The 27,606-nt window shown below is 35.5% G+C and overlaps 1 protein-coding gene across 4 annotated transcripts; it reads right to left on the bottom strand.

Annotated features, from left to right (window-relative positions):
- Positions 1-18,315: 18,315 nt before the first annotated feature.
- LOC145599058 (nuclear intron maturase 2, mitochondrial-like) lies at positions 18,316-27,286 on the bottom strand. Of its 4 annotated transcripts, XM_081655474.1 has the most exons (6): positions 27,016-27,286; positions 24,694-26,795; positions 23,773-23,981; positions 19,724-19,798; positions 19,511-19,613; positions 18,316-18,863 (listed from the first exon to the last, which is right to left on the bottom strand). In XM_081655474.1, exon 2 carries the CDS (start codon positions 26,759-26,761, stop codon positions 24,755-24,757), a length of 2,007 nt encoding a protein of 668 aa, XP_081511600.1. In that variant the 5' UTR covers positions 26,762-26,795; positions 27,016-27,286; the 3' UTR covers positions 18,316-18,863; positions 19,511-19,613; positions 19,724-19,798; positions 23,773-23,981; positions 24,694-24,754. The 4 variants fall into 4 exon arrangements, with proteins under 4 accessions (XP_081511600.1, XP_081511597.1, XP_081511599.1 ...); XM_081655471.1 differs by having other exon boundaries at positions 24,694-27,286; XM_081655473.1 differs by having other exon boundaries at positions 23,773-23,978; positions 24,694-27,286.
- Between the last annotated feature and the right edge of the window lie 320 nt (positions 27,287-27,606).

Below are 27,606 nucleotides of genomic sequence, written 5' to 3'. Positions count from 1 at the left end.
ACAGATTGGGCCAATTGGATAGTGGGAAAGAAGAAGAGGGAGGTGCGGTGTAGGATAATGAATTGGTGGGGTGAAGTTTAAGGGACCATCTTTACTTTGTACATGAATGCACAAGAATTGAATCCTCAAGTAATGAAAGCATCTGGACATTTTGTCGTTTGAGTTCTGCCAATTTCAATGTTCAGTTGCTTGGCTGCCAATTTCAATTTTGTCATTTGATTTTTGCCAATTTAGTTGCTACAAGATTTTCAAATTGTTTTTCTTTTCACATGTCATAAATTGTGGCTGGGGATGATGTATCAATTATGGGCCGCATCTACAAATTCAAACTTGCTTGTGTATAGTTTTCCCATTTAGGCCCTGCTTCCATGTTGGCAGTTTAAGGCATTATTTTAAGTATAGTTGAGTAGACAGTCTTTTGTATTCCTAAATGCCATTCTTATGGAAAACTAAGTGCTTTTTGCCTCTTATTTTGGATTTACTCAGGGAGGGAAGCAAATTTTATGAGTTTGTCTAATGTTTGATCTCCTTGTCTAGGTTATGAAATTTAGAGCACTTACCTCCCTTGAATTCATGTTTGTACTTTTCACCCATAGTGTGTACAAGTATTAGGTTCCTAAATTGTGGCTAATACTTATTTTATTGTGCTAAAGATCATTTCTATGCATACAGGGAGAACAAAATCAAAAAAGCCACCGGAACTTTCGATGCAAGACAAGGAACCTTCGACATCTGAATCTGATTCTGACTTCAGTCCCAAGTCAGATTCAGAATCAGAAGGTTGGAGTGCAAATTCAGAAAGCATGAGTGAAGTTGTTGCCCTTCGCAAGGAGTTAAAGCAGAAGGCGAAGGCAAAAAGGAAAAGGAAAATGGAAAAGCAAAAGTTAAAGGGAAAACTGACCGACAAAGATGATGAAAGTGTATGGATAATTGTACTTTAATATTGTAATTTGCTTTTTACACTTTATAATGTAACATTATACAATGCAACATTACATGGTTGATATGTGTAGGAAGCTAGCCTGAATTCCAATTGTCGGATAGCTTGGTACAAAGGCACTTGATCCTATCTTGGTACAAAGGTACTTGATCCTTCTATAAATGTGGTGAGTGGAAGTTTTATTTGGAAGGTTTTTTATATAGTCATATATATATTCTGATGAACGCTAACTCTTTCTTACCTTTTGTTTATTCTAATAGGATAATTCAAAAAGTGTGGGAGGACAAGTAAAAGAGGCCGGGAAAGTAATAGCAACCTTTTACGAGCACAAGAAGGTGAATTGAAGTTAATTTTCTCTATTTTGTTACATTGCATTAAAGTAAACATCCTGTATCGTGTAGTTTGATTTCATCTATCTTCTTTCAAGAAAAAATCTCTGTGGGGGCAAGGTGTGAGTAGGGATCCTTTTTTTTAATAATTTATACTACATATGCACTACCAGAGGCATGATGTTTTTATCATATTAGCTTCTAGATGGATAAATCTCTATTCCTTATGCCTTTTGCTGAGTTTGATGCTCATGATTTGGCATGATATAGGTTGTCACCAAAGTAATTTTCATGCTTAAAGTGTTTATGCTCCCTTGTGTATTCCCTGCATCATCCATATAAAATATTTCAAACAAAAGTCATGTGAGGCCAGTATAAATTAATTTTCTACATCACCAAATCTCCCTTTCTCAATAACAGTCCATCTTCTTATAGCATGAACATATTTCATTACATGAAGTCAGGACTCCTTGTACTGCATGCCCTATCTTAGATCTAGACCAAAGGCTCAACAACTCAGTTGATAGTCTGTACCCCCTGTTGTTTGGTTTAAGATTTGATCTAAGGAAAGCCTATTGGAAAAGGGGAAATCCAATACATGGATACCATTTCCAATTCTCATGGCATCAACATTAAATAGTTCTAGATGACAAATTATCAATTCTGCAACTCCTAAACAAACATGTGTTGTATGCATTTTTAAGAGCAATGACCACTTAGCAAGATGGTGAGTATACTTGATAATTTTTTTAATTATAGATAATTGAATGTTACTCATTTTATAAAGCTATGTTAGCCTTGCTAAAAGAATAAGGGGGTGTTTGGTATAGTAATTTTAGATGTAGGAAACGGATTCAATTAAGTGTTTCCATTTCTTCTTGTTTGGTATGTGTTAAAAGCAACAAATACCGTTTCCAAAGGGTAACAAAATCCCCCAATTTGTTACCCTTGATAAACTAGTGGAAACAAAATACGTTTCCCTATTCAATCACAATCTACTCAAATTGTTTCCATTCCATTAGGATACCAAACATATAGTAAAGGTAACGTTTATCATTACCCTTTCCCCTACTTATTTGAATCCTTTCCATTTCATGTTCAATATTTATACCAAACACCCCCTAAATGGTAACATTGTAACAAATTGAATGAGTAAATCCTATGATGTTTGCCTGATTTATAATAGGGTCTGATAGAGTTGGTTAAGAATATATTGTTGTTTTTTGTATTGATAGATTCTGATAAAGTGTTGTTATTAAGTTATAGGACTCTTATTAATCAACATTAAGAGCAAAAGTCGGTGACTAATCAACATTAGTTAATAAAGTTTGATTTATCTAGTACATTTCTTATTAAGAGTTGTTTCTTTGTATACATCAGTTCTAATTAAATTAAAATATAATAGTCTTGATACATGCATCCTAGTTTCCTATATATACATAAAATTTGTTGAAATTTTATGCTTATATGCTCTCTCCATTTAGTAAATTTATGTCTTGTTTGTCTTTTTAATCCTTTAAGTTATTGATTTTCTTATCTTTTTTCATTTTGAAGACGAATGTGAATTGTGCTATGGAGACTTTAGGGAGGGTTGTTGCTTCCTTTGACCCTACGAAGAGGTGCATTGTATTTGATATGGGGTTTGGAAAGCTGCTGTATTGTGCCGGGAAAACCCTCCCACGACACTTGTCATATTGGATTGCCACCAGAGTAGATGTGAAGAATAAAACTTTGGTGGCCGTCGACGGAAAAGAAATTCGGTTGAATGCAGTCCAAGTGCGGTGGGTTCTTGGCCTTCCAAAGGGGAAAAAACCTGTTCCAAGGAAATGTGTTGATAAGGCTTTAGAAGACTATTTATACGACAAGTATAGCACGCCTATGGGGCACGTCACTTCTGGAATTTATAGGACCACTCTATTAAAAGCAGTTGAGGCCCCTTTAGATGATGATGTGGAAGAGTACAAGCAGGTTTTTGTGCTGTTGGTGCTTAACATTCTTTATGCAACATCCTGTCATAGAGTGAGCAAGAAGCATATGCCCCCGGTTGCTGTACTATAGCTTCTCTGAAACCAAAGAAGTATGACTGGTGTTCTCTAGTGTTGGATGAGTTGCTCCATGCTCTACGTGTTTTCAGTAAGAGATTCTACGCGGAAGGGTGGGCACCTTGTCTTGGAGGATGTACATATTTTTTGGCAGTAAGTTTCATCTTTTTTAAAAAAAAAAATTATCCTAAATTTTTAAAATCAGTGATCCTGATCTATCTTTGCTTACTGTCATTGTCTCATTTGTCATCACCCTATCTGCCTCCAAACTTCTTATTTTAGCTATTTTAATAATGGCTATTAGCTTAATCTTTAAAAATGAATAGGATTGTTGCAGTTAATGTATAATGAATAAAACCGATGGAGCTCAAAGTTTAAGTTTATGTCTTCCTTTAGGCAATCTAACTTCTTGCCCTATCAACTGATAAGACTAGAAAGCGTGGCCATGCCATTACCACAACATAACTTGCTGCTATTAATTTTTAATGTACCTACTACCTACTACCTAGTCAGTTTCATGTATTATCATATGCGTTGTGTTAGAGATTCCTTCATGTATACTTGTGGCCTTGTGGGCATGAATGAATTGATAAGTCTTATAGCAGTTGTGCAGGCGGGTTAGTGTCTACATCTCTTGTATTGAGAATTTGAGGTGTGGTTTTTTCAGGTCACTCCCAATATAAAATAAAAGGAATATAACACTGAGAAAATAATTATATGCTCGATCATTAAGCAGTCAGAGAGAGTACGGGAATGAACCAGTTAGGATAATATTCAAATTAAAAGAGCGAGGTTTGAAGTATAATGTGCTGCATGAGGATGGCTCACACTGTAGACTCATGCTTTTAGTGCTCCTCTATTTTACTCTATCTCTTTGTTTCACATCAAGTATCCGTGTCAGATGCTCGACTCTTGAGCATAGGTGTTAGAGTATTAAACACTTCAATTTGGATCTATAGTAGCCAAAATTTCATAAATTGACCATGTCTGATCCCGCACATACTTGTGTCTACACTTCTTCCCAAGTTTAAGTAACATAGGTGCTTGTACTGAATTGCTTTGATGATAATAACATTTTATTACCTATGCAATTGTAATGATCTTTTCTGCATTAGTTTGTAGATGTAGTACTAGTACTATTTCTTCCATTTAGTTTGTCACAGAATATTCACTGGGCAAAAACTTTTACCTCTGGGCTGGTAGATTATCCCGGTGTTAGATTATTTCTTATGGGCGAGAAAACATTAGGCATATCAACTGCTAAATCCAAATTTTGCTGGAAGGAGCCAAATAATCAGGTTGTATCTTTAGAGCTTACTTAACTATGGGAATATTAGTTATACTTGTAGTAGGATGGTTTATATAAGAGCTTACATGTACTTTAGTCTTATGTTATTTGATTTGTCCTCAAGTTGTATCACTGGTGATTTTGTCATTCACCAAGTATTAGAGATATCAAAAGATGTAGCTAAAATATACTACGTAATTAATTGACATGAATAATTCAAAGTTTCAATCGCCTTAATGTATTCCACCTGTAGATGATCTAGACAGTCACAAAGTCCTATATTTGGGTGTATCCTAACTATCTTCTCGAAACTAGCTGAGAAGTGTTTGTATTTTCTACTGTTTATACTTTTTACTAGTACAACATACAAAATTAGGCCCAACAAAAATTAGAAATATTATTTATAGACAATTATCACTAGTGATTTTGATGCATGTTTTACAAATGCAATGCAGAAGTATTGGATAGACTTTAAAGGATTCTAGTACAATTGGATGTGTACCCACGCATTAAAGTATGGACCACCGATTAGATAAAGAAAGCGAAAAAGGAAGATCGGTTGCCGAGTCGTGTTCATGGGAAACTCGGGGTAAGTAAACTTGTCTTTATAACATTTTCTGTTTTGAGAGCATTGTTATGGATAGGTACATGTGGAACACTTGTCTTGGTGCATACAATCAGTATTTATGCTTGGTCTTTTGCAGTGAAACATAAAACTCATGCCTAGACCAACACATTTTTAGTTTGTATTACAAGTTTGAGGTGATATGTGCATATATCCAACTGAAAATTGGTGGAAAACTAATTTATGTCGAGAGAATTCAGGGATCAAGGCTGTTCTCACTCTAAAATATATACTGAAGTGATCCATCCTTGACTAGAGTTCCATGCATGCTAAATATTAGACCAAGTTTTCAGTTGAGGCTTCATTTGATTGAGTTCCAACCATGAATACCCTTTTTGAATTGCTCATTTGCCTCTGCTACACTTGCACAGGACATCATTTGACTTTTTTACATGTGTTAAAGATGATAGTTTAAAAGAGAAAAATGTGAATTTATTCACCCACCTTGATTGCATTTTACCTATATTTCCATGGCCCTCAACTTCTTTAACTAAGCATTTACAATTCAGATTTTTGGGTTAAGAGTATCTTATCCTTTAACTAAGCATTTTACCTATATTTTACAATGTCTGCTTGCATTTAGTTAACCATATGTTCTAAGTGGAAAGATTATATCAGCAAAGCTAACATAGCAATACCCTTGAGGCCTTGTAGCAACAGACACACACACACACACACACACACACACATGTTTCTTAAGTAACTAATAATTTACCACATATATCAATATTCATATTTACTAGCATCTCCAAATCAAATCGTTCCCATGAAATAAAGCATATCTAAAATGGTGCAAGTCTTATGCTAATGCACTCCATTATGCTTATACTAATGCGCGCGCGCGCACACACATATAGACATACACAGACACACACACACACACACAGTCACACACACACACGCACCTTGATTGCATTTGAATCTTACGATGTGTATTATACTAATAATTTGTCATGTATTATAGTGTTTTATTGTGGATGAGGTGTCATATGGTATAGTTAACCATCCAAAGCGAGAAATGGACACTCTCTCGACTCGTAGGCATTTGAACAGGAGAATGAATGATGAGGTGTCAGAGTCTTCTTCTGACTCTGACTCTGACTCTAAGGACACTGAGGGCGAGTTGGATAAGCTATGCGTAAATTAAATGTTAAACGAAGAAGGACACATAGGAGAGGAAAGCCAAAAAAGAAAAAAGTTAAATTTTTCAATTGCGGGTAAATATTTAATTTCAAGTGATGATTTCTTTTGTTAAAATCTTGATATTTAATTTCAAATGATGATTTCTTTTTTGTAGAGCCCGCCATCGAGGTAGATCATGATGCTGCTGACTTTGAGGATGATGTGGTACCTGATGATGATGATGATGCACCAGGATCTGAAGTTGTTCAACCAGTCCAGGTCCAACTAGAGGTAGAACCGGTCTAGGTCCAACCAGAGGTAGAACCATTGGTTGAACCACAGGTCAATCCCTATCTCCAACCACTATCTCCAGAGGTACAACCAAGAGTTGGACCTGATGTGCCTGCATTCCCCTCTCCTCCATGACCTTAATGACCCTCATGTTCACATTGGTAGTGAACATGAGCAATTTCATGGTGCACGCGACGGCGACATGTCAGAATATGGAACAGGGGATGAGCAAGAACCTGACAATCATGGACTTGAGGCAACTCATAAGGAGATACCTCATGAGTGTTTACCTGACAAAGGGAACCCTGTGCATGTGCATGCTGGCCCTCAGCAGGTTAACTCTCTCATTACCCTTCACTGTGGTGCAAAATAATTATAGATGGGTGCATAGTTGTAATAAATGGCTTACAGAATTAGATTTTTTTACAGTTGGCCATTATGAGATAATTTTTTGATAGCATAAGTTATGGACATAATTTTTTGACACAATTTTTTGATCCTTCTGTCAAAGGAGATAATTTTTTAAAATCTATGGATTTTTGCATTTTGACAACTAGTTGGATATAAATAAAGGTTTATTTTGTAGGAGTTCAAATATTGATTGTTTAGACAATCAGACATTTTCTTTGTTATGAAATTTTGGTTTAAACAACAATCAGACAATTTGAAAACAAAATTTATTTGATGTGCCTTTTCTGACAATATTTGTGAGTTCTCTGACATATACATGCTTTTGACAATCATGTTTGATGTGAGTACCATGTGCATTGATGTGACTATTCTGACAGTATAATCTCATATTTTGATGTGACATTTTTGTTAATAGATGTGAGTACTCTGACACATACATGCCTGACTATCATGTGCATTGAAGTGACTATTCTGACAATATAATCTAAAATTTTGATGTGACTAGTATGACAGTATAATATCATATAGGAACAGTATAATCTCATGTAGGAACAGTATAAGTATAATGCAATTTACATTGGTATGCTTGCCTTGTAATGTCAGGTGACTGTTGACTGTTGAAGATCTGGGTATAAATGACAATGGTGATGTTGAACAAGAAGGTCTTGGGATACTGGCTGCAATAAACTACACACCTCGTGATAGTGAAGGCCCAAGTGGTTTGACGAAGTATGTGTTTAACAACCCGGTGGGAGTGCCTTTGGAACGCAAAGGTTCTTTCACTATTGAGGACGTTGAAAGATTTCTCAAACAGGTTGATGAAAGTCCATCCATTTTCAATGGTTCAAAGTCTGCTTTGGATGGTAAACATATTGTGTTGCAACCTTTGGAGAGTAGCAAGCAGCCTGGTGATGGTGAATGTCCATCAGTGATGGTATTTTCTTAGTTGCTTTCTAATATATACTTACAACTTTTTGGGTTGTTTGTGCTTGTTTTTGGATGTAATTTTGGATTGTTCATGTTTTTGGCTAGTGATAGTGAACACTTGAATGTCAAACAACATATATCGTTGTCTATTTCTGGCAGAGGCCATATACTAGTCAGGTTGAGGTGGCCTCTACTGGTGAAGTATGTGCGGCTTCCCCTTAGGGGTCAGTGTCCTCGTGGGATATGAGAGCGCATCCAAGTAATATTGTTTGCCCATGGTGGTTTACTCCAACAATATTTGCAAAGGGCAACTCGTACTTGTTCATCAAAAAAGTAGTATCAAAACACACTGCATCCCCAAAATCCTCATATGCAGCTCTGCTACGGGCATCAACCCAAAACACATCTTGCAATACCCCATTGACATCCAACCAATGAATGTGGTAGAAGTTCTTATTGTCTTTTGCATCATTAGGAAATAATTCATTATAGCATTGTTGTCCCCATCCTTCACTTTTAGCTTCTTTTCCCTTGACATCAAATTATTCACATCCTTCTTCGTAAAGGGCATATTCTCAACCTCATTCCTCTCACTAGCCAACTACTTGTGCATAGTAGCAGCGGGGAGCCCCACATCATCTCCAAAATGCAGTTTACGCCTCACATACCGCATCTTTTCTAACTTCTTCAACCTATACTTTGTCACTAATATTGATTTTGAAGGTGATACTTGATGGGCTTAATGCTTCAACTCCACTCTTACTATCTCCCACTTACCATGACCGCTTAAAGCAGCATACATCCCAGCTTTGCAACCACATTTTTTAGACTTCTTTGTTGTAACCGGCTCCCCCTCCAACTCCTTAGGTAATCTTTTTCCACCAATCCTCCTTTTGGTATCGGGCAAACCTAAATACTCACATTTCCATGTAACATCACGTCTAACCTTGTGACCATCTTTTAAATTCTTGTATGCGCTTTAGCCAAGAACCACACCAAACCCTTATTGCTTGCCAAAAGCATTGTAGTACATATCAATTTCTTCCCATGTATCAAATACCATTCCCACTCCAGGAGGGTCTATTTTAATTATGTTTAGATTCACCATATTACCTCCATCACCTCCATGACTATCCATCCCCACTCTACCTTTATATGGAGTTAATTCACCAATATCACCAGCCCCTTCCCCTTCCTCAAAGTTTATCAAATCCATAACACCACCTTCCTCACTATGAGAAAATGATACACAAATATCTTCTAAACTTAACATCACTGCCACAAAAGTAAACAACATGTATATGTTAAAAATTTCATCCTAACAACCCATGCATCATAACAACCCATGTATGTTTTTAAAGTCCTCCTACAAAGAGAATTTCCAACTTATTTTAAAAGCATTTGTACAATTAAAGCCAATTCAATTAGGTTTGATTCTAGCTAACCAATATTGTCAGTTGTCATGTTTAATATTGTCATTTTCTTACACATTACTATAGCCAAACAAATAACACCCGTTACAAAGACAACAAATACTCCATATAAACACTAGTCGAACTCCATATAACCAACAGTCGAAGAATCAAATGTAATCCAATCTGTAAGGAGGGTGTTCCCATCGTAGGGGATCCTTCTCCTTAGATGCCCATGGCCCTTTAAAGCCTAGGACTTTACACTTGTTAGGGTGTATTATGATTTGAATTCCTGACTGTTTGGGGGACCTTGAATTAGAAATGATTCTATCATACACGCTTTTTTGTAAGGAACAAGTAGGAGTCGCCAATGAGTTTTAGGAAAACCCATAAACCTCGTTCATGCCTTTCTCCCAAGTAGAGTTCAAGGGATATTTAGCATGAATCATAAGTTTACTCATGCCCAAATTGGTCTACATAAACCAGAAATGAGTTCGGGAGCGAGGGTACCAAGATAACGTTCCCTTTACAGGGGAATCGTGATCTTAACCCTAGTGCGGCCTCTGCTAGCTCTTCCTTTTGCACAGTTTCATCACCAAACAATATATGCAACGCGATACCTAAAAACTAAGTTAGTTGATTTTATTTACATGCGTTAATCATATAGGTTTTACATTGCAAAAGTCGTTATTCTTATTTAATCAATTTTGTGAAAAGAACAAGAAAATAAACAATATTCGCCTTGTCTTAAGTGATAAAACAACAATTAATTATCAAATTCTAGTCTTGATTAACGAAAGAGTACTATGTGAATTAATTAATTAAAAGTTTGTTTAAAGTGATCAAACAACACTAATTAATCAATTAAAATTATTTAAACAATAAAAGAAAAGTGATTTATCTAAGTGCTCAGGACACTAACCGTTCTTCTATGTATGTTTAGATCTCCGTCTTAGATGTTTATGGACCTTCTTTCTTCTTTGTACCTCCAAGGGATTCAATGGATGGATTAGGGTTGAAGAGTAGTTGGGAAGAAAGAGGAAAAAGTAGTATGATAGTAAGAGGGCTTGAGAGATTAGGGATTTCAAAATTTTAGAGTTTTTAATTCTGATTTTCTGTTTGTTTAGAGCTGTGCGAAAACCCCTTTTTTAGGCGTAGGAATCTTGGTTTAGGGTTTTAGAGCTAGTAAAGGTAAGGCATGTAAGGAAATTTTACGTGTTTATATTTACAATTATTAGCTTAAATATAAATAACTATATTGAGAAATGAGAATGAATAACACATTTTGGGTAAGTCGAATAAAGTTTAAAAATTCAACCCGTCTTGTGTGCGGCCGGTCACACCGTTTGACCATTTAAATAAACCCCTATAACATTGTTTAAGTAGCCCCTATAATACCCATCGAGTAACCCCTATTACACTGACCGAATAACTCAATAACAATGACGAACTAACCCCTTTAACACTTACCAAGTAACCCCCATTACACTAGCGAATTAACCTCTATAGTGGCTAACCATACAGTGTAGCAAGCCACATATAAGACTTTGTGCTAAAAATTTTAATATCATTTTTTTTACAGGAACTAAGTACTTTATTATACTCTCTCTATTTTGTAATTATGCAAAAACTACACATTGAGACGATTCTAACAAGTATCCACATGATGACCATATTTAATTTCATGTATAAATCACAAACATTGGTCAATGCGATTTATGTAAATTGTCCAAAAGTTAAATAATCAAAAGTGACAGTGATTCTTATATTTACTTAATTGCAATGTATACCCAAGAATCCGAGATTATTATTTTCTCATTTTGATAATATTTCTCATTTAATTATCAAATGAGCAAACAAAGAAATACTTTAGGATGCACTTTGCACCTTGGTGTAAACAATAATCTTCATAAAACTGTACTTAATGATAAAAGATGTTTTTGTTAATACAGTTAAACTTATTAATAATAACTTTCACAATAACCATGCATGACACGGGATCTAAGCTAGTTCAATTTATATGAATGTATGTAACATACGAAAGTATATAATGTTTATTTTAAATATAGTTATTGAAAATTATCGTGCATGGTACGATACTTAACCTAGTCTTTTTAATATGATCCCTCCAAAAGTGCCAACATTATATCTAATATATCAATTGGATGTTGGTGTAGTGTTGATTGGGACTACACTTGGTAAGAAGGAGTTGTATTCGATCCCCCGCAATAACAATTAGAAAACTGATCTCTGAATCCGGATTAACCCAAAGGGTGGAACACCTAAAAAAAAAAAAAAGACATTCTTGTTAAATATTTTACCAATAGAAAGATGTTGGAGAGTAAGAGAAGTAAAGAAGTAAAAGTAGTGTAGTAGTATTACTCCGGTTATTTTTGCTTGTGTAGTTCACAATAGTGAACTTGCCTTTTATAGGCAAATTTTCTTATTAAAATATTTTGCATGATTGTACTTTGTTACAAATTATTGTACTAGTTTACATGCTCATGTGAACTTCACTTGTAATTTTTCTCAACACTCCCCCTTGAATGTTCACATGAAATGGGGTGTAAGTTGCCTTATTAAAAACCTTGCTAGGTAAAAACCCTATGGATAAAAACCATAGCTAGGGAAAAAGAGTACAACGATATTATTGTATTATATGCTTTGGTATACTGCCTCGTTAAAAACCTTGTCAGGAAAAAACCCAGTGGGATAAAAACCTGATCGAAGGGAAAAAGAGTGCAGTGCATATAATACTCCCCCTGATTTTAGCATAGTTCACGAAGATGTCGCATTCCGATTTTGTGAACTAATTGCTCAAATTTCTTCGAAGGAAGTGATTTGGTGAACAGGTCGGCAAGATTTTCACAAGACTGAATTTGCTGGATATTTATTTCCTCGTCCTTTTGCAGATCATGTGTGAAGAACAGTTTTGGGGCAATATGTTTCGTTTTATCTCCCTTAATATATCCTTCAGTTACTTGAGCGATACATGCTGTATTGTCTTCAAAGATGATGGTTGGGTCTTCTGTTATTGTGTTCATTCCACACTCCTTTTGGATATTACTGATCATCGACCTCAGCCACACACATTCCCGTCCTGCTTCATAGAGGGCTATCAACTCTGCATGATTTGATGATGTCGCGGTCAATGTCTGCTTTGTTGATTTCCATGATATTGCAGTGCCGCCATAAGTGAACACATATCCATTTTGTGACTTGGCATTTTGAGGATCTGATAAGTATCCAGCGTCTGCATACCCAATGAGAGCAGCATCTTGTTTTGGTTGGTAATATAAACCAAGATCTTGTGTCCCTCGTAGGTACCGGAGTAAGTGTCGAACTCCCTTCCAATGCCTATATGTTGGTGCATTGCTGTGCCTAGCTAACAAATTCACAGAGAAAGCTATGTCGGGTCTAGTATTGTTAGCTAAGTACATTAAGGCTCCAATTGCACTTAAGTATGGTACTTCTGGACCCAGAATCTCTTCATTTTCTTCTCGGGGTCTGAATGGATCATTTTTCATATTCAAAGAACGAACAACCATTGGGAAGTTGGTTGGAGTTGCTTTGTCCATGAAGAATCGTTTCAAAACTCTTTCTGTATAGTTTGATTGATGGACAAAAATACCATGACTCAAGTGCTCAATTTGCAGTCCAAGGCAAAATTTAGTTTTCCCAAGGTCTTTCATCTCAAATTCTTTCATCAAGTATTTTGCAGTTTTCTCGAGTTCATTTGGGGTTCCGATGATATTTAAATCATCAACATAAACTGCAATGATAGCGAATCCTGATTGTGATCGCTTTATGAAAACACAGGGACTAACTTGGTTGTTTTTGAATCCTTCTCTCATAAGATATTCACTCAGACGGTTGTACCACATCCTTCCAGATTGCTTCAATCCATAAAGTGACCTTTTTAATTTTATGGAAAGCAGTTGTCTAGGCTCGTGATTTTCTGGTAGTTTTAGTCCTTCGGGGACTTTCATGTAAATGTCCGTATCGAGTGATCCATACAAATACGCAGTCACTACATCCATTAATCGCATTTGTAGTCCTTTTGTGACTGTCAAACTTACCAGAAATCTTAATGTAGTTGCATCAACCACTGGAGAATATGTTTCTTCATAATCAATCCCTGGAATTTGAGAAAATCCTTGGGCTACAAGTCTTGCCTTGTATCGAACTATTTCATTTTTCTCATTACGTTTTCTCACAAATACCCATTTGTATCCAACGGGTTTTACACCTGCTGGTGTAAGGGTTATTTTTCCAAAAACTTCTCGTTTTTCAAGTGACTTTAACTCAGCCAGCATTGCCTCCTTCCACTTTGGCCAATCACTCCTACGTCGACATTCTTCTACAGTTCTAGGTTCAACATCATTTTCATCAGACACTATGTCGATTGCGATGGAATTTGCAAATATTTCATTAACGATAACATCCTTTCTATTCCACTGAGTCTTTGTAGAGACGTAATTCATTGAAATTTCATTGTTATCGATGTTTTGAACATCTTGTTCATTCCCCGTAGGGTTGTCTTCTTGTTCGTCCCCTTTTGGATTATCATCATTTTCTTTACTTTCATCCACATTTGGTCTTTCTTGACCTTCTGGCGGGGGAACATCATTAGTCTCATTTCCTATTCCATCCAATCTTTTCAATTTTCTTGGCTTAGAATCTTTTGAACCAAGTGGTCTTCCACGCTTTCTGCGTGCCTGAGATTCATTTTCTATGGCCTTATTACCAGTTGGGATTTCAATACGTGCAGGGGCATTTTCTGCTGGTATATGTGATTTTGTCACCTTCTTTGTGTCTACAAATGCATCAGGCAATTGATTTGCAACACTTTGTAAATGAACAATTTTCTTGACTTCTTGTTCACACATATTTGTTCGTGGATCTAACATCAACAGTTGTGTTGCATTCCAAATAAGTTCAATTTCTTTCTTACGTGGGTCCACTTTCTCTCCCCCTAAGACTGGGAATACTGTTTCATTAAAGTGACAATCCGCAAATCTAGCCGTAAATAAGTCACCAGTCAGTGGTTCAAGATATTTAATTATAGAAGGGGATTCAAACCCGACATAAATACCCAGTCTTCTTTGTGGACCCATTTTCGTTCGTTGGGGTGGAGCAATGGGAACATATACAGCACAACCAAAGATTTTTAGATGTGAGATACTTGGTTCTCGACCACAAACAAGCTGTAGTGGTGAGAATTTATGATAAGCTGTAGGTCTCAATCTAATTAGCGCTGCTGCATGTATTATAGCATGTCCCCAAGCAGAGGTGGCAATCTTGACCTCATTAATAGTGGTCTTGCAATCATTTGTAATCTCTTAATTAGTGATTCAGCCAGACCATTTTGTGTATGAACATGAGCTACTGGGTGTTCGACATCAATTCCAATTGACATACAATAATCATTAAATGTTTGGGATGTAAATTCCCCAGCATTGTCAAGTCTTATTCTCTTTATTGTATGATCTGGGAATTGTGCTCTTAATTTGATGATTTGGGCAAGTAATTTTGCAAAGGCAACATTTCTACTTGAAAGTAGACTAACATGTGACCATCGTGTGGAAGCATCAATTAAAACCATGAAATATCGAAATGGTCCACATGCTGGATTAATTGGCCCACATATATCTCCCTGAATTCTTTCCAAGAATTTTGGAGATTCAGTAGCAATTTTGCTCATGGATGGCCTTATTATTAATTTTCCAAGTGAACATGCAGAGCATGTTAATTCATCTGATCGGGGAATTTTGACATTTCTTATTGAATGTCCAACTGAATGTGCTATTATTCTTTGCATCATCCCAGTTGCTGGATATCCCAAACGATCATGCCATAAGATAATCAAATGTTTGTCATCTAACTTCTGGTTAGATACCATATTGATTTCCACGGGTCGTATGTTTATACGATATAACCCCGAAGAGTATGCTGGCAATTTCTCATATATATGTTTATTGCCATGTTTTTCTGCCGTGAGACATATATACTCCTTTTGATCTGTCATCATTGTTTCTAGATGATAGCCATTTTGGCGTACGTCTTTAAAGCTTATGAGATTTCTTCGAGATTTACTCGAATATAAAGCATTATTGATTATTAATTTTGTTCCATTTGGAAGCATTATACAAGCCTTTCCAGATCCTTCAATTAATTTAGCTGACCCGGAAATAGTGTTCACATTTGCTTGAAACAACTTTAGTTGTGAAAAATAATTTCTATCCTTTAAAATAGTGTGCGTTGTTCCACTGTCCAAAAGACATTGATATTCGGAACTAACTTCAGGTAGATCCATATCTTCATAAAATAAATTTGAGATTAGTTTAGAATAATATTATACAATCTTTTATTGATGATAGTGACTAAAAGTTCATGACTAGAAATTTAAAATACAGAACATAAAGAAAATACATTAAAACATAGCATATGTTACATTAGTAGATGAGAAACCTAAGCATTGTTGTTTTCTCCAAGAATGAAATCATTTCCAATTTCAGCATTATCCATGAAATAATCGGATACATCAAGGCTGGGACAAGGAGCATTTTCCTCATGAACATAATTTGCTTCTGCATTTTTCTCTTTGCCCTTTACAGAAGCCTGGTAAAGATCTACCAAATGTTTGGCTGTACGACAAGTACGTCCCCAATATCCTGTCATGCCACATCTGTAACATGTGTCTTTTCCTTTCGAAGGAGTTTGTTTGTGGCTTCCAGATGACTGCCCCTTCTGTTTTTCAAAATTTTTGAAATTACTGTTTCTTTGAAAATTGTTTCTACCACGACCACGGCCGCGTCCGCGATAATTTCCACGGCCTCTTCCACGGCCATTGTAATTTCCACGTCCACCTCTTCTTGTAGCATTTGACTCGGGTGGATAGGAATTTGTTGCATTTGCCTCATGATGAGTGGCCAAAGACCCAGTTGGTCTCAGGTTATGATTTTTCAACAAAAGTTCACTATTTTGTTCCGCAACAAGCAATACACTCATTAATTCATTGAACCTTTTAAAACCTCTTTCACGGTACTGTTCTTGCAATAGTATGTTGCTTGCATGATAGGTAGTGAGTGTTTTTTCAATCATCTGTTCATCCGAAACTGGATGATCACAGTATCTCAATATAGACACTATCTCATGTATGGTTGAATTATAATCAATTACAGATTTGAAATCCTGGAACCGTAAATTTGTCCAATCAAATAATGCCTTAGGAAGGAGCACCCTTTTGTGGTGTCCAAATCTTTCATTAAGGCAATCCCATAATTCTTTGGGATCTTCAACCATCATGTACTCAGTTTTAAGGCCTTCATGTAAATGATGCCTTAACAACACTAAGGCTTTTGCCTTATCTTGTTCAGTAACAGGTTTTGCAACAGTCATTGCAGAAGTGGTAGTATCAGTTGTTTGACCAGAGGGACTTTTATTTTCTTTAACAGTGTGCTCCAAGCCTTGAGCTTTCAAATTCATCATTGCATCCACTTTCCATTCCAGAAATTTCTTTCCAGATAAATCTAAGATGCTGAACTGTCTTTTCATAAGGTCTCCCATTTTAGCTACAACAAATTACGTTATAATTAGTTTATAATAACAAATTATACGTACAACTCACATGTTTAGTTCTTCCATATTTATAATTAAGTTAATAAGACACGTGATAATTAAATTTAATATAATAATAAACCAGAAATAATATAATCTTTTCTCCCCCTTGGTTTATTATTGTGAGTAATTATATGATTAGACAAAAATTAATCATGTTAGTTGCAAAAAAAAAACAAAACGACAACAATAACAGTAGTAACAACAATTATAATGATAACGGTAATATTATACAATGATGATTAATAACAACAAACATAATAAAACAAAACAAGCTTTTAATATACTAAAACGACAAAATAAGTGAGTTTTACTTATACATAATGACAAAAACTAATATTGCTACTAATAGAACTACAAGCGCCGTAATTAGAAGGAAATATTGTTTTATCTTCCTTAAATCTTCTTCAAAGGTGAAGTTGTGGGTGTTTTGGGTGTTCTGGTTGCCGTCGTCGGGGAACATATCGGAGAAGAAGGGGGTGATAAAATTTTTAGGTGATTTTTTTGGATAAAAAGTGGGAAGGGATAAGGGATTTGTGGTGAAATTGGGGGGAAAATCCGCCTTTTATAGAGGTAGGTTTATCCGTTACTGTTTTGTACAACTGTAAATATATCATATAATAGTCTAATGTACTGGCATAAAATTATGGTCCATATATATATATTTATAACTGTAAAAGGTTATCACACTGGGAATGCAAGCCATAGTGGTCCGAGAGCCCTAATATCTATAAAAGATCATGGGTTCGAAAACGGAAAGAAACACAAAAAGTATAAAAGTAAAAAAAAATAATAAGTATAAAAGGCTGCATCTTTTTGTTAATCTAGTTAATAATATGCATGCAAAGTTACTACTTAGCAATTATAATAACTAAGATCAAAAATTTACGTAAAATGAGTATGTAATATCAACATGAATCAAACAAAGAAACATCAATATGAATAAAACAAAAGATGATAGTAATGAATTCACAAGTAAGAGAACTTTCACCGTTGTTTTTGAGGTATATATAATACAGTAAATGTTTGAGTTTCTGGTATAGAGGATCCCAAATATGGGCAACTATAGAGCATACTCCTCGAAACATTTAGAAGTAGATAGTATTATTTGTTATAATTTTTAGAAGTAGGTATAAATATACCTGACTGGAAACTGGTGCTGATAACGTGTTAAATATTTTACCAATAGAAAGATGTTGGAGAGTAAGAGAAGTAAAGAAGTAAAAGTAGTGTAGTAGTATTACTCCGGTTATTTTTGCTTGTGTAGTTCACAATAGTGAACTTGCCTTTTATAGGCAAATTTTCTTATTAAAATATTTTGCATGATTGTACTTTGTTACAAATTATTGTACTAGTTTACATGCTCATGTGAACTTCACTTGTAATTTTTCTCCAACAATTCTATCTAATATAACAATAGACCTTCCAATAGATTTTTCTCTTTATCTTGGAAGGTATGCTATGAGGCTGCTCTCCATTTAATACAACCATACTTGATCATGTCGATTACAACTTGGGTCGATTCTTCACTCTATTGCAAAATTGAACCATTCTGGCTGCTTCCTTACCATCCAATATCACTATATCCCATTTGCTGCTCTCCATTTAATCCAACCATACTTGATCATGTCGATTACAACTTGGGTCGATTCTTCAATCTATTGCAAAATCGAACCATTCTGGCTGCTTCCTTACCATCCAATATCACTATATCCCCACTTGACTTCCTCGTAGTGCTAGTTATAGTTCCGTCTTGCTTAGACCAAGTTTAAACCCCTGAGGTTACAACTTACAAGGCTTTGCCTCCATTGCTTCAACTTGGCATTAACCCCAACTCAAGTCTAATACAATATCATCTGCAAACAACATACACCACAATGTATCACCTTGGAGAGCTCTTATTAATTCATCCAATATTATTGCAAAAAGGAAAGAGCTCAATGCCATAACTTATGTAATCCAATCAGAGCAGGGGAAGTCCTTTGTTACAACCCCTCGATGTCTTAATCTATTTAACTACGTCAATATACTTCCAAGGAATACCCTTCTTAGTCTTAAAACTAGTGAGAATTTTATATTGAGAACAAAAGTTGGCACAAGAGTAAGATGACAACAGAGGTAAAGAGGGATTCTAGTTTAGGCATTTAATTAAGGTAAAAGTTTGGCACAAGATCAAATGACAAGAACGCTTTACTACATCGGCAAAAACTTAGGGTTTAATCTCTTAAATTAATCTACATCGCAAGAAATAAGTAGTTTTTACACTGTTTGATTAAGTCTGTACATCTTGGAAGCCTGAAGTTGAACCTTATTTCATACCCCAAATTACAACTTACCAATTTGAAAGCAACCTTGAAGACTAAAATCAAGCAGCCCGAAAAAACACCCTGAAATGAAGTCACTAGTGTAACCTCCTATATTGCATCTACACACTACATATAAACCTATATATAGATTGGAAGGATCTGATGCAAAATGAGATAGATACGTTCACTTTTTTTACCTCTAAACTCATTATTACTGGTACTGTGCAATTGAACATGATTTTACATTTGAAGCTTGAGGCACATGATTTTTCATCATGTCAATTTCTTGTTGCGCTATTCCTACAATTCAAAAATGAACCAGAAGATGAATAAATAATTATTAACCTGCGATTTGGATAATGAACCCAAGGCATTGCAAATAATGTACTAACAAATCGAAATTTTTGTACCTGCTCTTCAAATCCTCTCACTTGTGTTTGAGCTGAGTGTAGAGGGTGGCACAAATATAGGTAACCACGTAGGCCCTAGATAAAGAAAAATGGAGCAGTAAGATAGCAATCAAACAATATCCCACATAACATAGTTTTTATCTACTTCCTCTGGTTTCTTTTTATGAGCAACAATTTTATAAAAAGGAAAGTGATAATATGTAATAGACTAAATTGGAGGGGTAGTATAGGTATTCTAGTTTTATTAGTTTATTAGGGTTAATAGTCCTTAGTATAAATAGAGAGGTAAGAGAAGGAAATAAATAGGCAGAATTTGGAGTAGTTTCTTAGGAGAGTTGTGACCTAAAGTCATTATTGGAGCTTTGTAGGCTAAACCTACTACTAACGTTTGTAAAACCATTAATTTGTTTAATCAAATTTCTGAGTTTTCTCTTTCGTTGAACTGTTATTACATCGAGTAATATCAGTTTATTACATGATAGTTGCAACACTTCTTACAAAATTAGTATACTACCCTTAATTAAACAACATTTGAAACATACAAGTGATACAACCCCACTAATTATCCCAGCCCATGATTTTAACTTCAACCACACACCTTAACCACTCCCTGCTTCAACCATTAGCCAACACCAACCAAGCTTACTACCACAATGACACTATCACCATCGCTACTCCAGAGACACCATCACCAGCACCGCCACCACACTCACTGCTCCCCTAAAAACCACACCCATCACCATATTCTCCTCACCACCACCCACCCTCACCACCTTCCCCGAAAAAAACTATCCACCCTCACCACCACCTTCCAAGGAAACGCTGCCCATCTACTCTACTTTGACCGAAACAACCACCCTCACCAAGACACCAACCCATAACACTAACCCTCACCAGTCACCACATCCACCAATGAAATTTACAGATCTCGAAACCATGGTGGTTGGAATTTGCCACGGGTTCCAAATATGATAATTCTGTGGTTAAATTTAACCACCATGGTCTCAAATTTTGAGGGAAAAAAACGAAGGTGTTGGTGGTGAGATTCGACCAAAGGAATGGGGTTTGGTTGTGGTGGTTGGCCGTGTAGGGGTGTAGTATTTTTCTTGATATTGAGCAGCCTTTTGGCAGTGATGATGGTGGCATTGGAGTAGCGGCGGCAGTGATGGTAGCATTGGGATGGTTGGTGCCCTTGGTGGGGTGGTTTGAAAGAATGGCAGGAATAAGGTTAACTTTAAGGGGTGGGGCAACTAGGCAAGTAATTAGATGGCTTGAATATTGCCTTTTATTTTCTCCCCCTCAATATGTATGCAAGGGGTATCTTGCACATAAAAGAAAACAGAGAAAGTTTATAAAACAGTGAATTTTTATAGTTGAATTTTTTTAAAGTTGACTAAGTCAAAACGTAAAGAAAAAAAAAAGTGATGGAGTAAAAGTGTAAAACTGATATTTTTAACAAGTTGAAAATTGCCTTGAATGGATGAAAACTTCCCTAAAGGCCTAAACATGCTCTAAAAAACCTGAACTTATATAAATATAGCAAAAGGGTTTATTGTTCTTTTAGGAAAGATTATGGGGGAGTCAACAGGGCACTAAATCTAGGTATATTTATAGAAATTTGTTGGCAAAATAAAAAAACATATGGGAGTTGGGACATGAAACATCTATAAATATAGAAAATTCAAGCAGTTTTATGCCGTTAATTATATGAACATTTGACGTTTATACATGAAGGATGATCCAAATCATTTCACATGACAACATATGTTTTTTAAATATTGGTAAAAAAATATTGTAAAATTCAGTATATGAATTATAAATAGTCCAAAAGTCAAACTGTCGCGACTATTATGAAATCGAGATAGTATTTGCGTAGTAGAGATGGTGAAGGGATAGTAGTGGTTAAGTTAAACGGGTAAGGTGGGTGGTGCTTTAATAGCCATAATGCGAGTATAAGTTGAGGAAGAAAAGGCCAAAGTTTTTTGATTATTTTTTTTTATTATTGAAACAATTATATCCCTATTTTCTTACCAAGATTTTCAGGTTCTTTCAATTTTGCAAAATAAGGTCACATAATTCTGTTAGACTTAAAGCTAGACTTTTGGTCAAATTACGGCATTGGAAACTGTAAGAAAATGTTGTACTCCCTCATCCCTAATACAGTGCCCTGTTTGCAATATTTCACGGGAATTAAGAAATGGGATAGAGAGTACATGAAGTAAATGAAAAAGATAGAAATGTACAAGAAATGTGAGTTGGGGGCTTATATAATAGGTACAAGAAAAAAGAGGAAAGTACATGAAATGAGTGGGGGACAAATACAAGAAGAAATGGGAGGGTAATCTTGGTAGTGCAGTAAGTAAAGACAAATAATGGGAATATTTTAGATGTTTCATAGTGTCTAAAAAGGATGTAGGAACGACATTGTGGGACATCCAAAAGGGAAAACAGGAACTACATTATGGGATGGAGGGAGTATTTTGTAGGAATAGAAAAAGGTATCAAGTTCATGCGATCAACTTGAGCATGCTTTGAAATTCACATTGCAAACAAAACTATTGTCCAATATCACACGCATCAATTGAATTAAGAATCTTCTGAGTTGTTAGTTCACATTAATAAGCAGTAGTTCTAATGGGGTATTAAGCCGTTAGATTTAGATAATTGGTTGTGCAGAAAGAAAAGTAAATGCCCTTTCTTTTTCAATTGCTAAAATTGAAAAAATTAGAAATCCAAGGCTTAAAAGATTTTGACAATTGACACAGCAAATACTATACGAGGTAATGCTTGACCAGCAAACTTTATTGTGGATTTAAGAAATTATAGTACAAATTATTAAGCTATGCTTCCACATTTATTGGGAGCATAAAAGATGGGCTAGTGGATGCACTGATAATATTTTGCACACCCTATTGTATATATAATTCTAAGATTACAAACACATCTGCTATGTTTATGATATTTGAGATATATGTTCATCTTCTATGATAAATAAACTAAAAAGAAATGTTTATAATTTTGAGCTATATGATTATTTTCATTGTGGAGTTAAATAAATTTTTTTAAAAAAAAAAAAAATACTTTATATTTGTAATCTCCATTCTATATGTTCATCATTAATGGACTAAATGTTCATTGTCAATGAATCAAAAGTTCATAATTGTGAACCATTTGTACATCTGAGACGATGAGACCAAGTTGTATGTTATCAATGGATGATATTGTGTTGGTAGGCAAGATAATAATTGGGTTTGGTTTAATTTGGAGCAATAGTTTGACCATTTATACATCTGAAACCAAGGTGTATGTTATCAATGGATGATATTGATAGCAACCAAGAATCATATGCAACACAACACTGTGGTGTAAATCGTGGAATTCCCAATTTAGTAGATATTATATTGGAAGCATCTCCACAATTTATTTGAAAAGTTACAATAAATAATTTTTTTGAGCAAAAATAATACTAAAGTAAAAGCCGGCAAAAATAAGTTCAGCAAAGCTTGTTCAGCAAAATTGTTCTGAAAAAATAAGTAGAGGAGAAGATTGCCTTAATTAAGAAATAGTAGAGGGTAAAGAATATCATTTAACAGGGGATCTGTTACAATCTCTAGGCTTTGAGAGGCTTAGTCCCTGACTCCCTTCTAAAATCAAACTAGAGTTGTCTCAATGATATTCTTCATGATTCTCTCAGTCCACTCTCCTCTAATAATTTCTAATTTTCTTCTTGTTTTCTCCTCCAACTAAATCTCAACCTTCCTTCACAAAATACAAAATGTATACAAAACTATGTTATGATATGCTTCTGATTGTACCTCTCTCTCTGGTCAGCTTATTGCATTTAATCCTACATTGGGGCTTAAGAGAACTTTAGTAAGGTATGTATTAGAACACAGACGACTTAAAGTACAGCAAGTGAGCTATTTAAGAAAGACAGCACCAATCTAAATTTAAATAAGTTCACAACTATGTCAACAGCAACTTAGCAATTAGAGCAATGCTCAAACTTCATACTGTTTAAAATTAAAATTAATACAGAAGATGCTTACCTAGAGCTTGCATAAGCTGACAAAATTCGTGTTCCATAAAATCATCTTCCACTGATTAACTGATTTGACCATTCAGAAGATGGCTTCCAACTTTCACAAAAGAAATTTCTTTGTTATCAATAACTCTTCCACTGACTATCTTTGATACATATGAGGCTTGATATTTTCGAGCAACAGATGAAGTTATTTTTTACTGTTTCCTCAATCTTCTGTTGTAAATCAAATGCAATCACAGTTATAAAAACACAAGACCAAAAAGATTGCCAATATTCTACTATTTATTCATCTGAATTAATAGATGCAATAATTTAAGGAACTAGATTCTCATCATATACATATACCAAACATAGAAGCCAACAGAATTTTAATATTCTAAAAATAATCCATCTAAACTAATAGAAGCAAAATTTTAAATCATTTTACTGTCCTCAACGCCTCAATTGATATTATATGTGACATGAAGGGAGACATCCAGTAAATCAAACAGACATTAGTTCATAAAATTGACTCAAGAAGGCATCTCCTTCAAAGCATGTCCACTAACCTTGACGGAATCTGTGAACTTATATAGGGTGTACAATGAAACTGAAATGCATTCTTAGCTATTTTTAGTACTTCTTATCTTGTTTCCTTTGCAACTTAATAATTTATTTCTTAGGTTGGTGAAAGGAGAAGGCAGGGAAGTTTTGTAATACAAGATTCAAAAGACTGCAACTTCATACAAGATTCAAAGACTATAACTTCATAATGCAAGCAATAATGATATAAATAATAAGCTTGTCAACCTAGTTGAGAAAACTTCAATTATTGTAGAAATCATATTTCAAAACAGCCTTAATAAGGCATGAAATTTTACAAGATGTCACAAGAGTAATAGTGGGTGTTTAGACTACCCCAGGAGAAAAACTCAGATGTTCATACCTTTCAAGCATGACTTCTTCCTTTACACACAAAGTTCAAAAAGCTCAGACACCAAGGTACCTCACAAGTGTGCCATGTCAATTCTCTCTTCATTTTCTTCCTCATCTTCACTTCTTTCAACACGGTCCTTATTACTCAACTCCAACTGAGACTGATCATAACTTTCAATGTTCTTGCTACCACCATTTATTAACGAGAGTTGATCCGATACAATAGCATTTCTTTTATAGTTCCAAACGAGCATAGAAATATAATCTTGCGGTGAAATTAGGCCTTGCTCTTTGATGCAGTTCCTCTGATCCTCCAAGGTCTTAGGATCATCAAGGCTCAGGAACTCTAACAATGCCTTTTCATGTTCAGGCCTCCAGCTATTAGGAAAAGGGGTGTAATCTGTCTCAGGCACAAGAGACATCCTTGTATACTTCAGCCCTTCAATAGACTCTGCAAGACCCATCCTTAGCATGTTCTGATACTCAGGCGAAAGCCCCTTTTTCTCCTTTAAAGGACGACTAAGAGTTCTATCACTAATCTTGTACACTTTTGCACGTGAACGAAGCTTATATTTTGCAGCATACAGCTTTGCAAGTGATCCTCTGATAATATAAGAGCAAAAATTAACAATTTTCTTCCTATTATCAGCATATCTGTACCACTCAACCATAGTGCAGAGCAGCTTGTTCATCTGAGCATTAGTGTGAGCTTGAGTAGCATGAAACATTCTGAAACAAGGCTGTGGGTCAGGTTCTCGATCCCCTTTCAGAAGGTTCAACTTCCTGAATTGCTTAATACATTGCTTCAGACTTGCTGTCACAGATAAAAGAGTTCCAACACCCTTCTCACTGATAATTTTTCCACCGCTAGCTGTGTAGCGTAGTGTGGGATAAACAACTCTTCGGCATAACACGTGATCAAGAAACATTATTCCCTTAGTTATGTGCTCAATAGGCAGGCTATCATTGTCAAGCTTCAGAAGATATTTCTGATCACAGAACTCAATCAACTGCTTTCTTAGAATTGCTGCATCAGCTCTGGGTCCTCGAATTCCGATCAAAACGTGACCACCATACCTGATATAGTCCATTTTTCGTGTTTTATCTGGCCCACTAGTGGGAACAAACTCAGGCCATGAGGTATTTCCCTGCTCTGCTTCACCTTCTGGCGTATTCCAAATGACATCACTTTTTGAAGGATGATAAAACTCCTTAATCTTACCCTCCATCCAATGATCCAATTCATCTAGGATAATGTTCGCCAACAGTGGGCTCAAAATTCCACAATGACCCCAAGAAGGAACCTTCTCTGCTTCCTCTGGAGCAAACCCAAAAAAGGAATCCAACCAATATGGATCAGGTTTTGGTTCATCATCTGCCAAAACCTTCTTCTTCTGATACTTTCGTTTCTTCTTCTTTTTATCACCATCATCACTCTTTGTCGCAATCACTGGCATCACAAGAGCTGATCGTATCAAATCAATCACCTTCTTATCCCTCACATTCCTCATTAAAGCATTTATAACTAATCCAACCTTCACACCATCAAGAATGGTACTCAAATCTCCTTTTATATACCACAAATACCCAGCAAAAGACCTCCTAATAACCCTCAAAACAGTATGAGCAGTCCTACCAGGTCTAAATGCATACGACTTCTGCGAAAACCGAGCCTCATAAATAGGCTCCAAAATCATAAACAAAACCTCCTGAACAATCCTATCTTGATATGGAGCTGGCTGCGTGGTGGTTAATATCGTCTTAATCTTCCTTTTCGATAAAGAGTCGTACTCAGTCTTATCCCTAGGTGACTTGATATAAAAGTTCAACCTAGCACCCCATTTAAACCTATCATCAAGAACTGCATTCCTAAGAGCCAATAAATCCTCTAAGGCCGACCGTTGTATCGAATGTCGAGGCAAATAAGAACCAGTTTCATCAGCATAAACCTTCTGATATGCCAATACCCACAACTCAAATTTCCTAAGATATGTAGTCAAATTGCTAACACTCTTTTCGGGTTCGCGAAAATTCTCAATCCACATATGTGAGCAAACTGCAACCCCATCTTCCTTCATTAAGCTTAAAGGGTCATCTGGGTCAGGTTTTCTCCTATTATCATGAAACCCAGAAAATGCCCTAAATAATGAAAACCCAATTGACCTATGATTGTGCTCAATAAAATTGTTGCATAAAATTGAGGGTTTTAAGGTTTGATTAAGTGACCCAGCTAAAACCCTATATCCTGTTATTGCAAGATTTCGACGCATTTCGAAAATTTGACAAATTTATAAAATGAAACTGTAACACAGTACAAATATGGATAACAAACCTCAATGAAATGAAGAGAGTGAAACAGAACTACCCCATAAAATTTTCCAAATAAAAGCTTCCTCCACCATCAATAGCGAGCTTTAATGGCGGAAACAGGCAATGGGTCATTCATGTTCCATTGATGAAATGATGGGTTTCCTTGGGTTGCTCTGGTTGGTGGTATTCGTTGAGACCTTGAATTTGAATGGTTGTTGAAACCTAAAATGCTAGTGCGAGGGAACGGCGGTGCTGCTTCTCGGTTGACGAGGAAATGATATATGTGAGTTATAGTATAATTTTGGGACTCACTCACTCGTTCACTTTTTATTATTTTTTCTACTTTTGAGCACTAGCCACTTTTCTACTTAAAAGTTAACCAAGATGAGTTAAAAAGTTAATATCTTGGTTAGAAATGTTTTTTTTTTTTTTTTTTTTTTTTTTTTTTTTTTTTTTTTTTTTTTTTTTTTTGACAAAAGATACTATTAACGAAAAGCGTTAGTACAACACATGAGAACCAAATAAACAAAATGCTACATCAAAATATATCTTGGTTAGAAATGTTAGTCCCCAATAAATATAATAAGATACAACAATGTTGTGGTTTCCAAAA

The sequence above is a fragment of the Chenopodium album genome, chromosome 20 (assembly GCF_948465745.1).
Source record: "Chenopodium album chromosome 20, dcCheAlbu1.1, whole genome shotgun sequence".
NCBI classification, from domain to species: domain Eukaryota; kingdom Viridiplantae; phylum Streptophyta; class Magnoliopsida; order Caryophyllales; family Amaranthaceae; genus Chenopodium; species Chenopodium album.
Note: the sequence above shows the minus strand (reverse complement) of the source record. Positions and strands in the feature narration are given on the sequence as shown.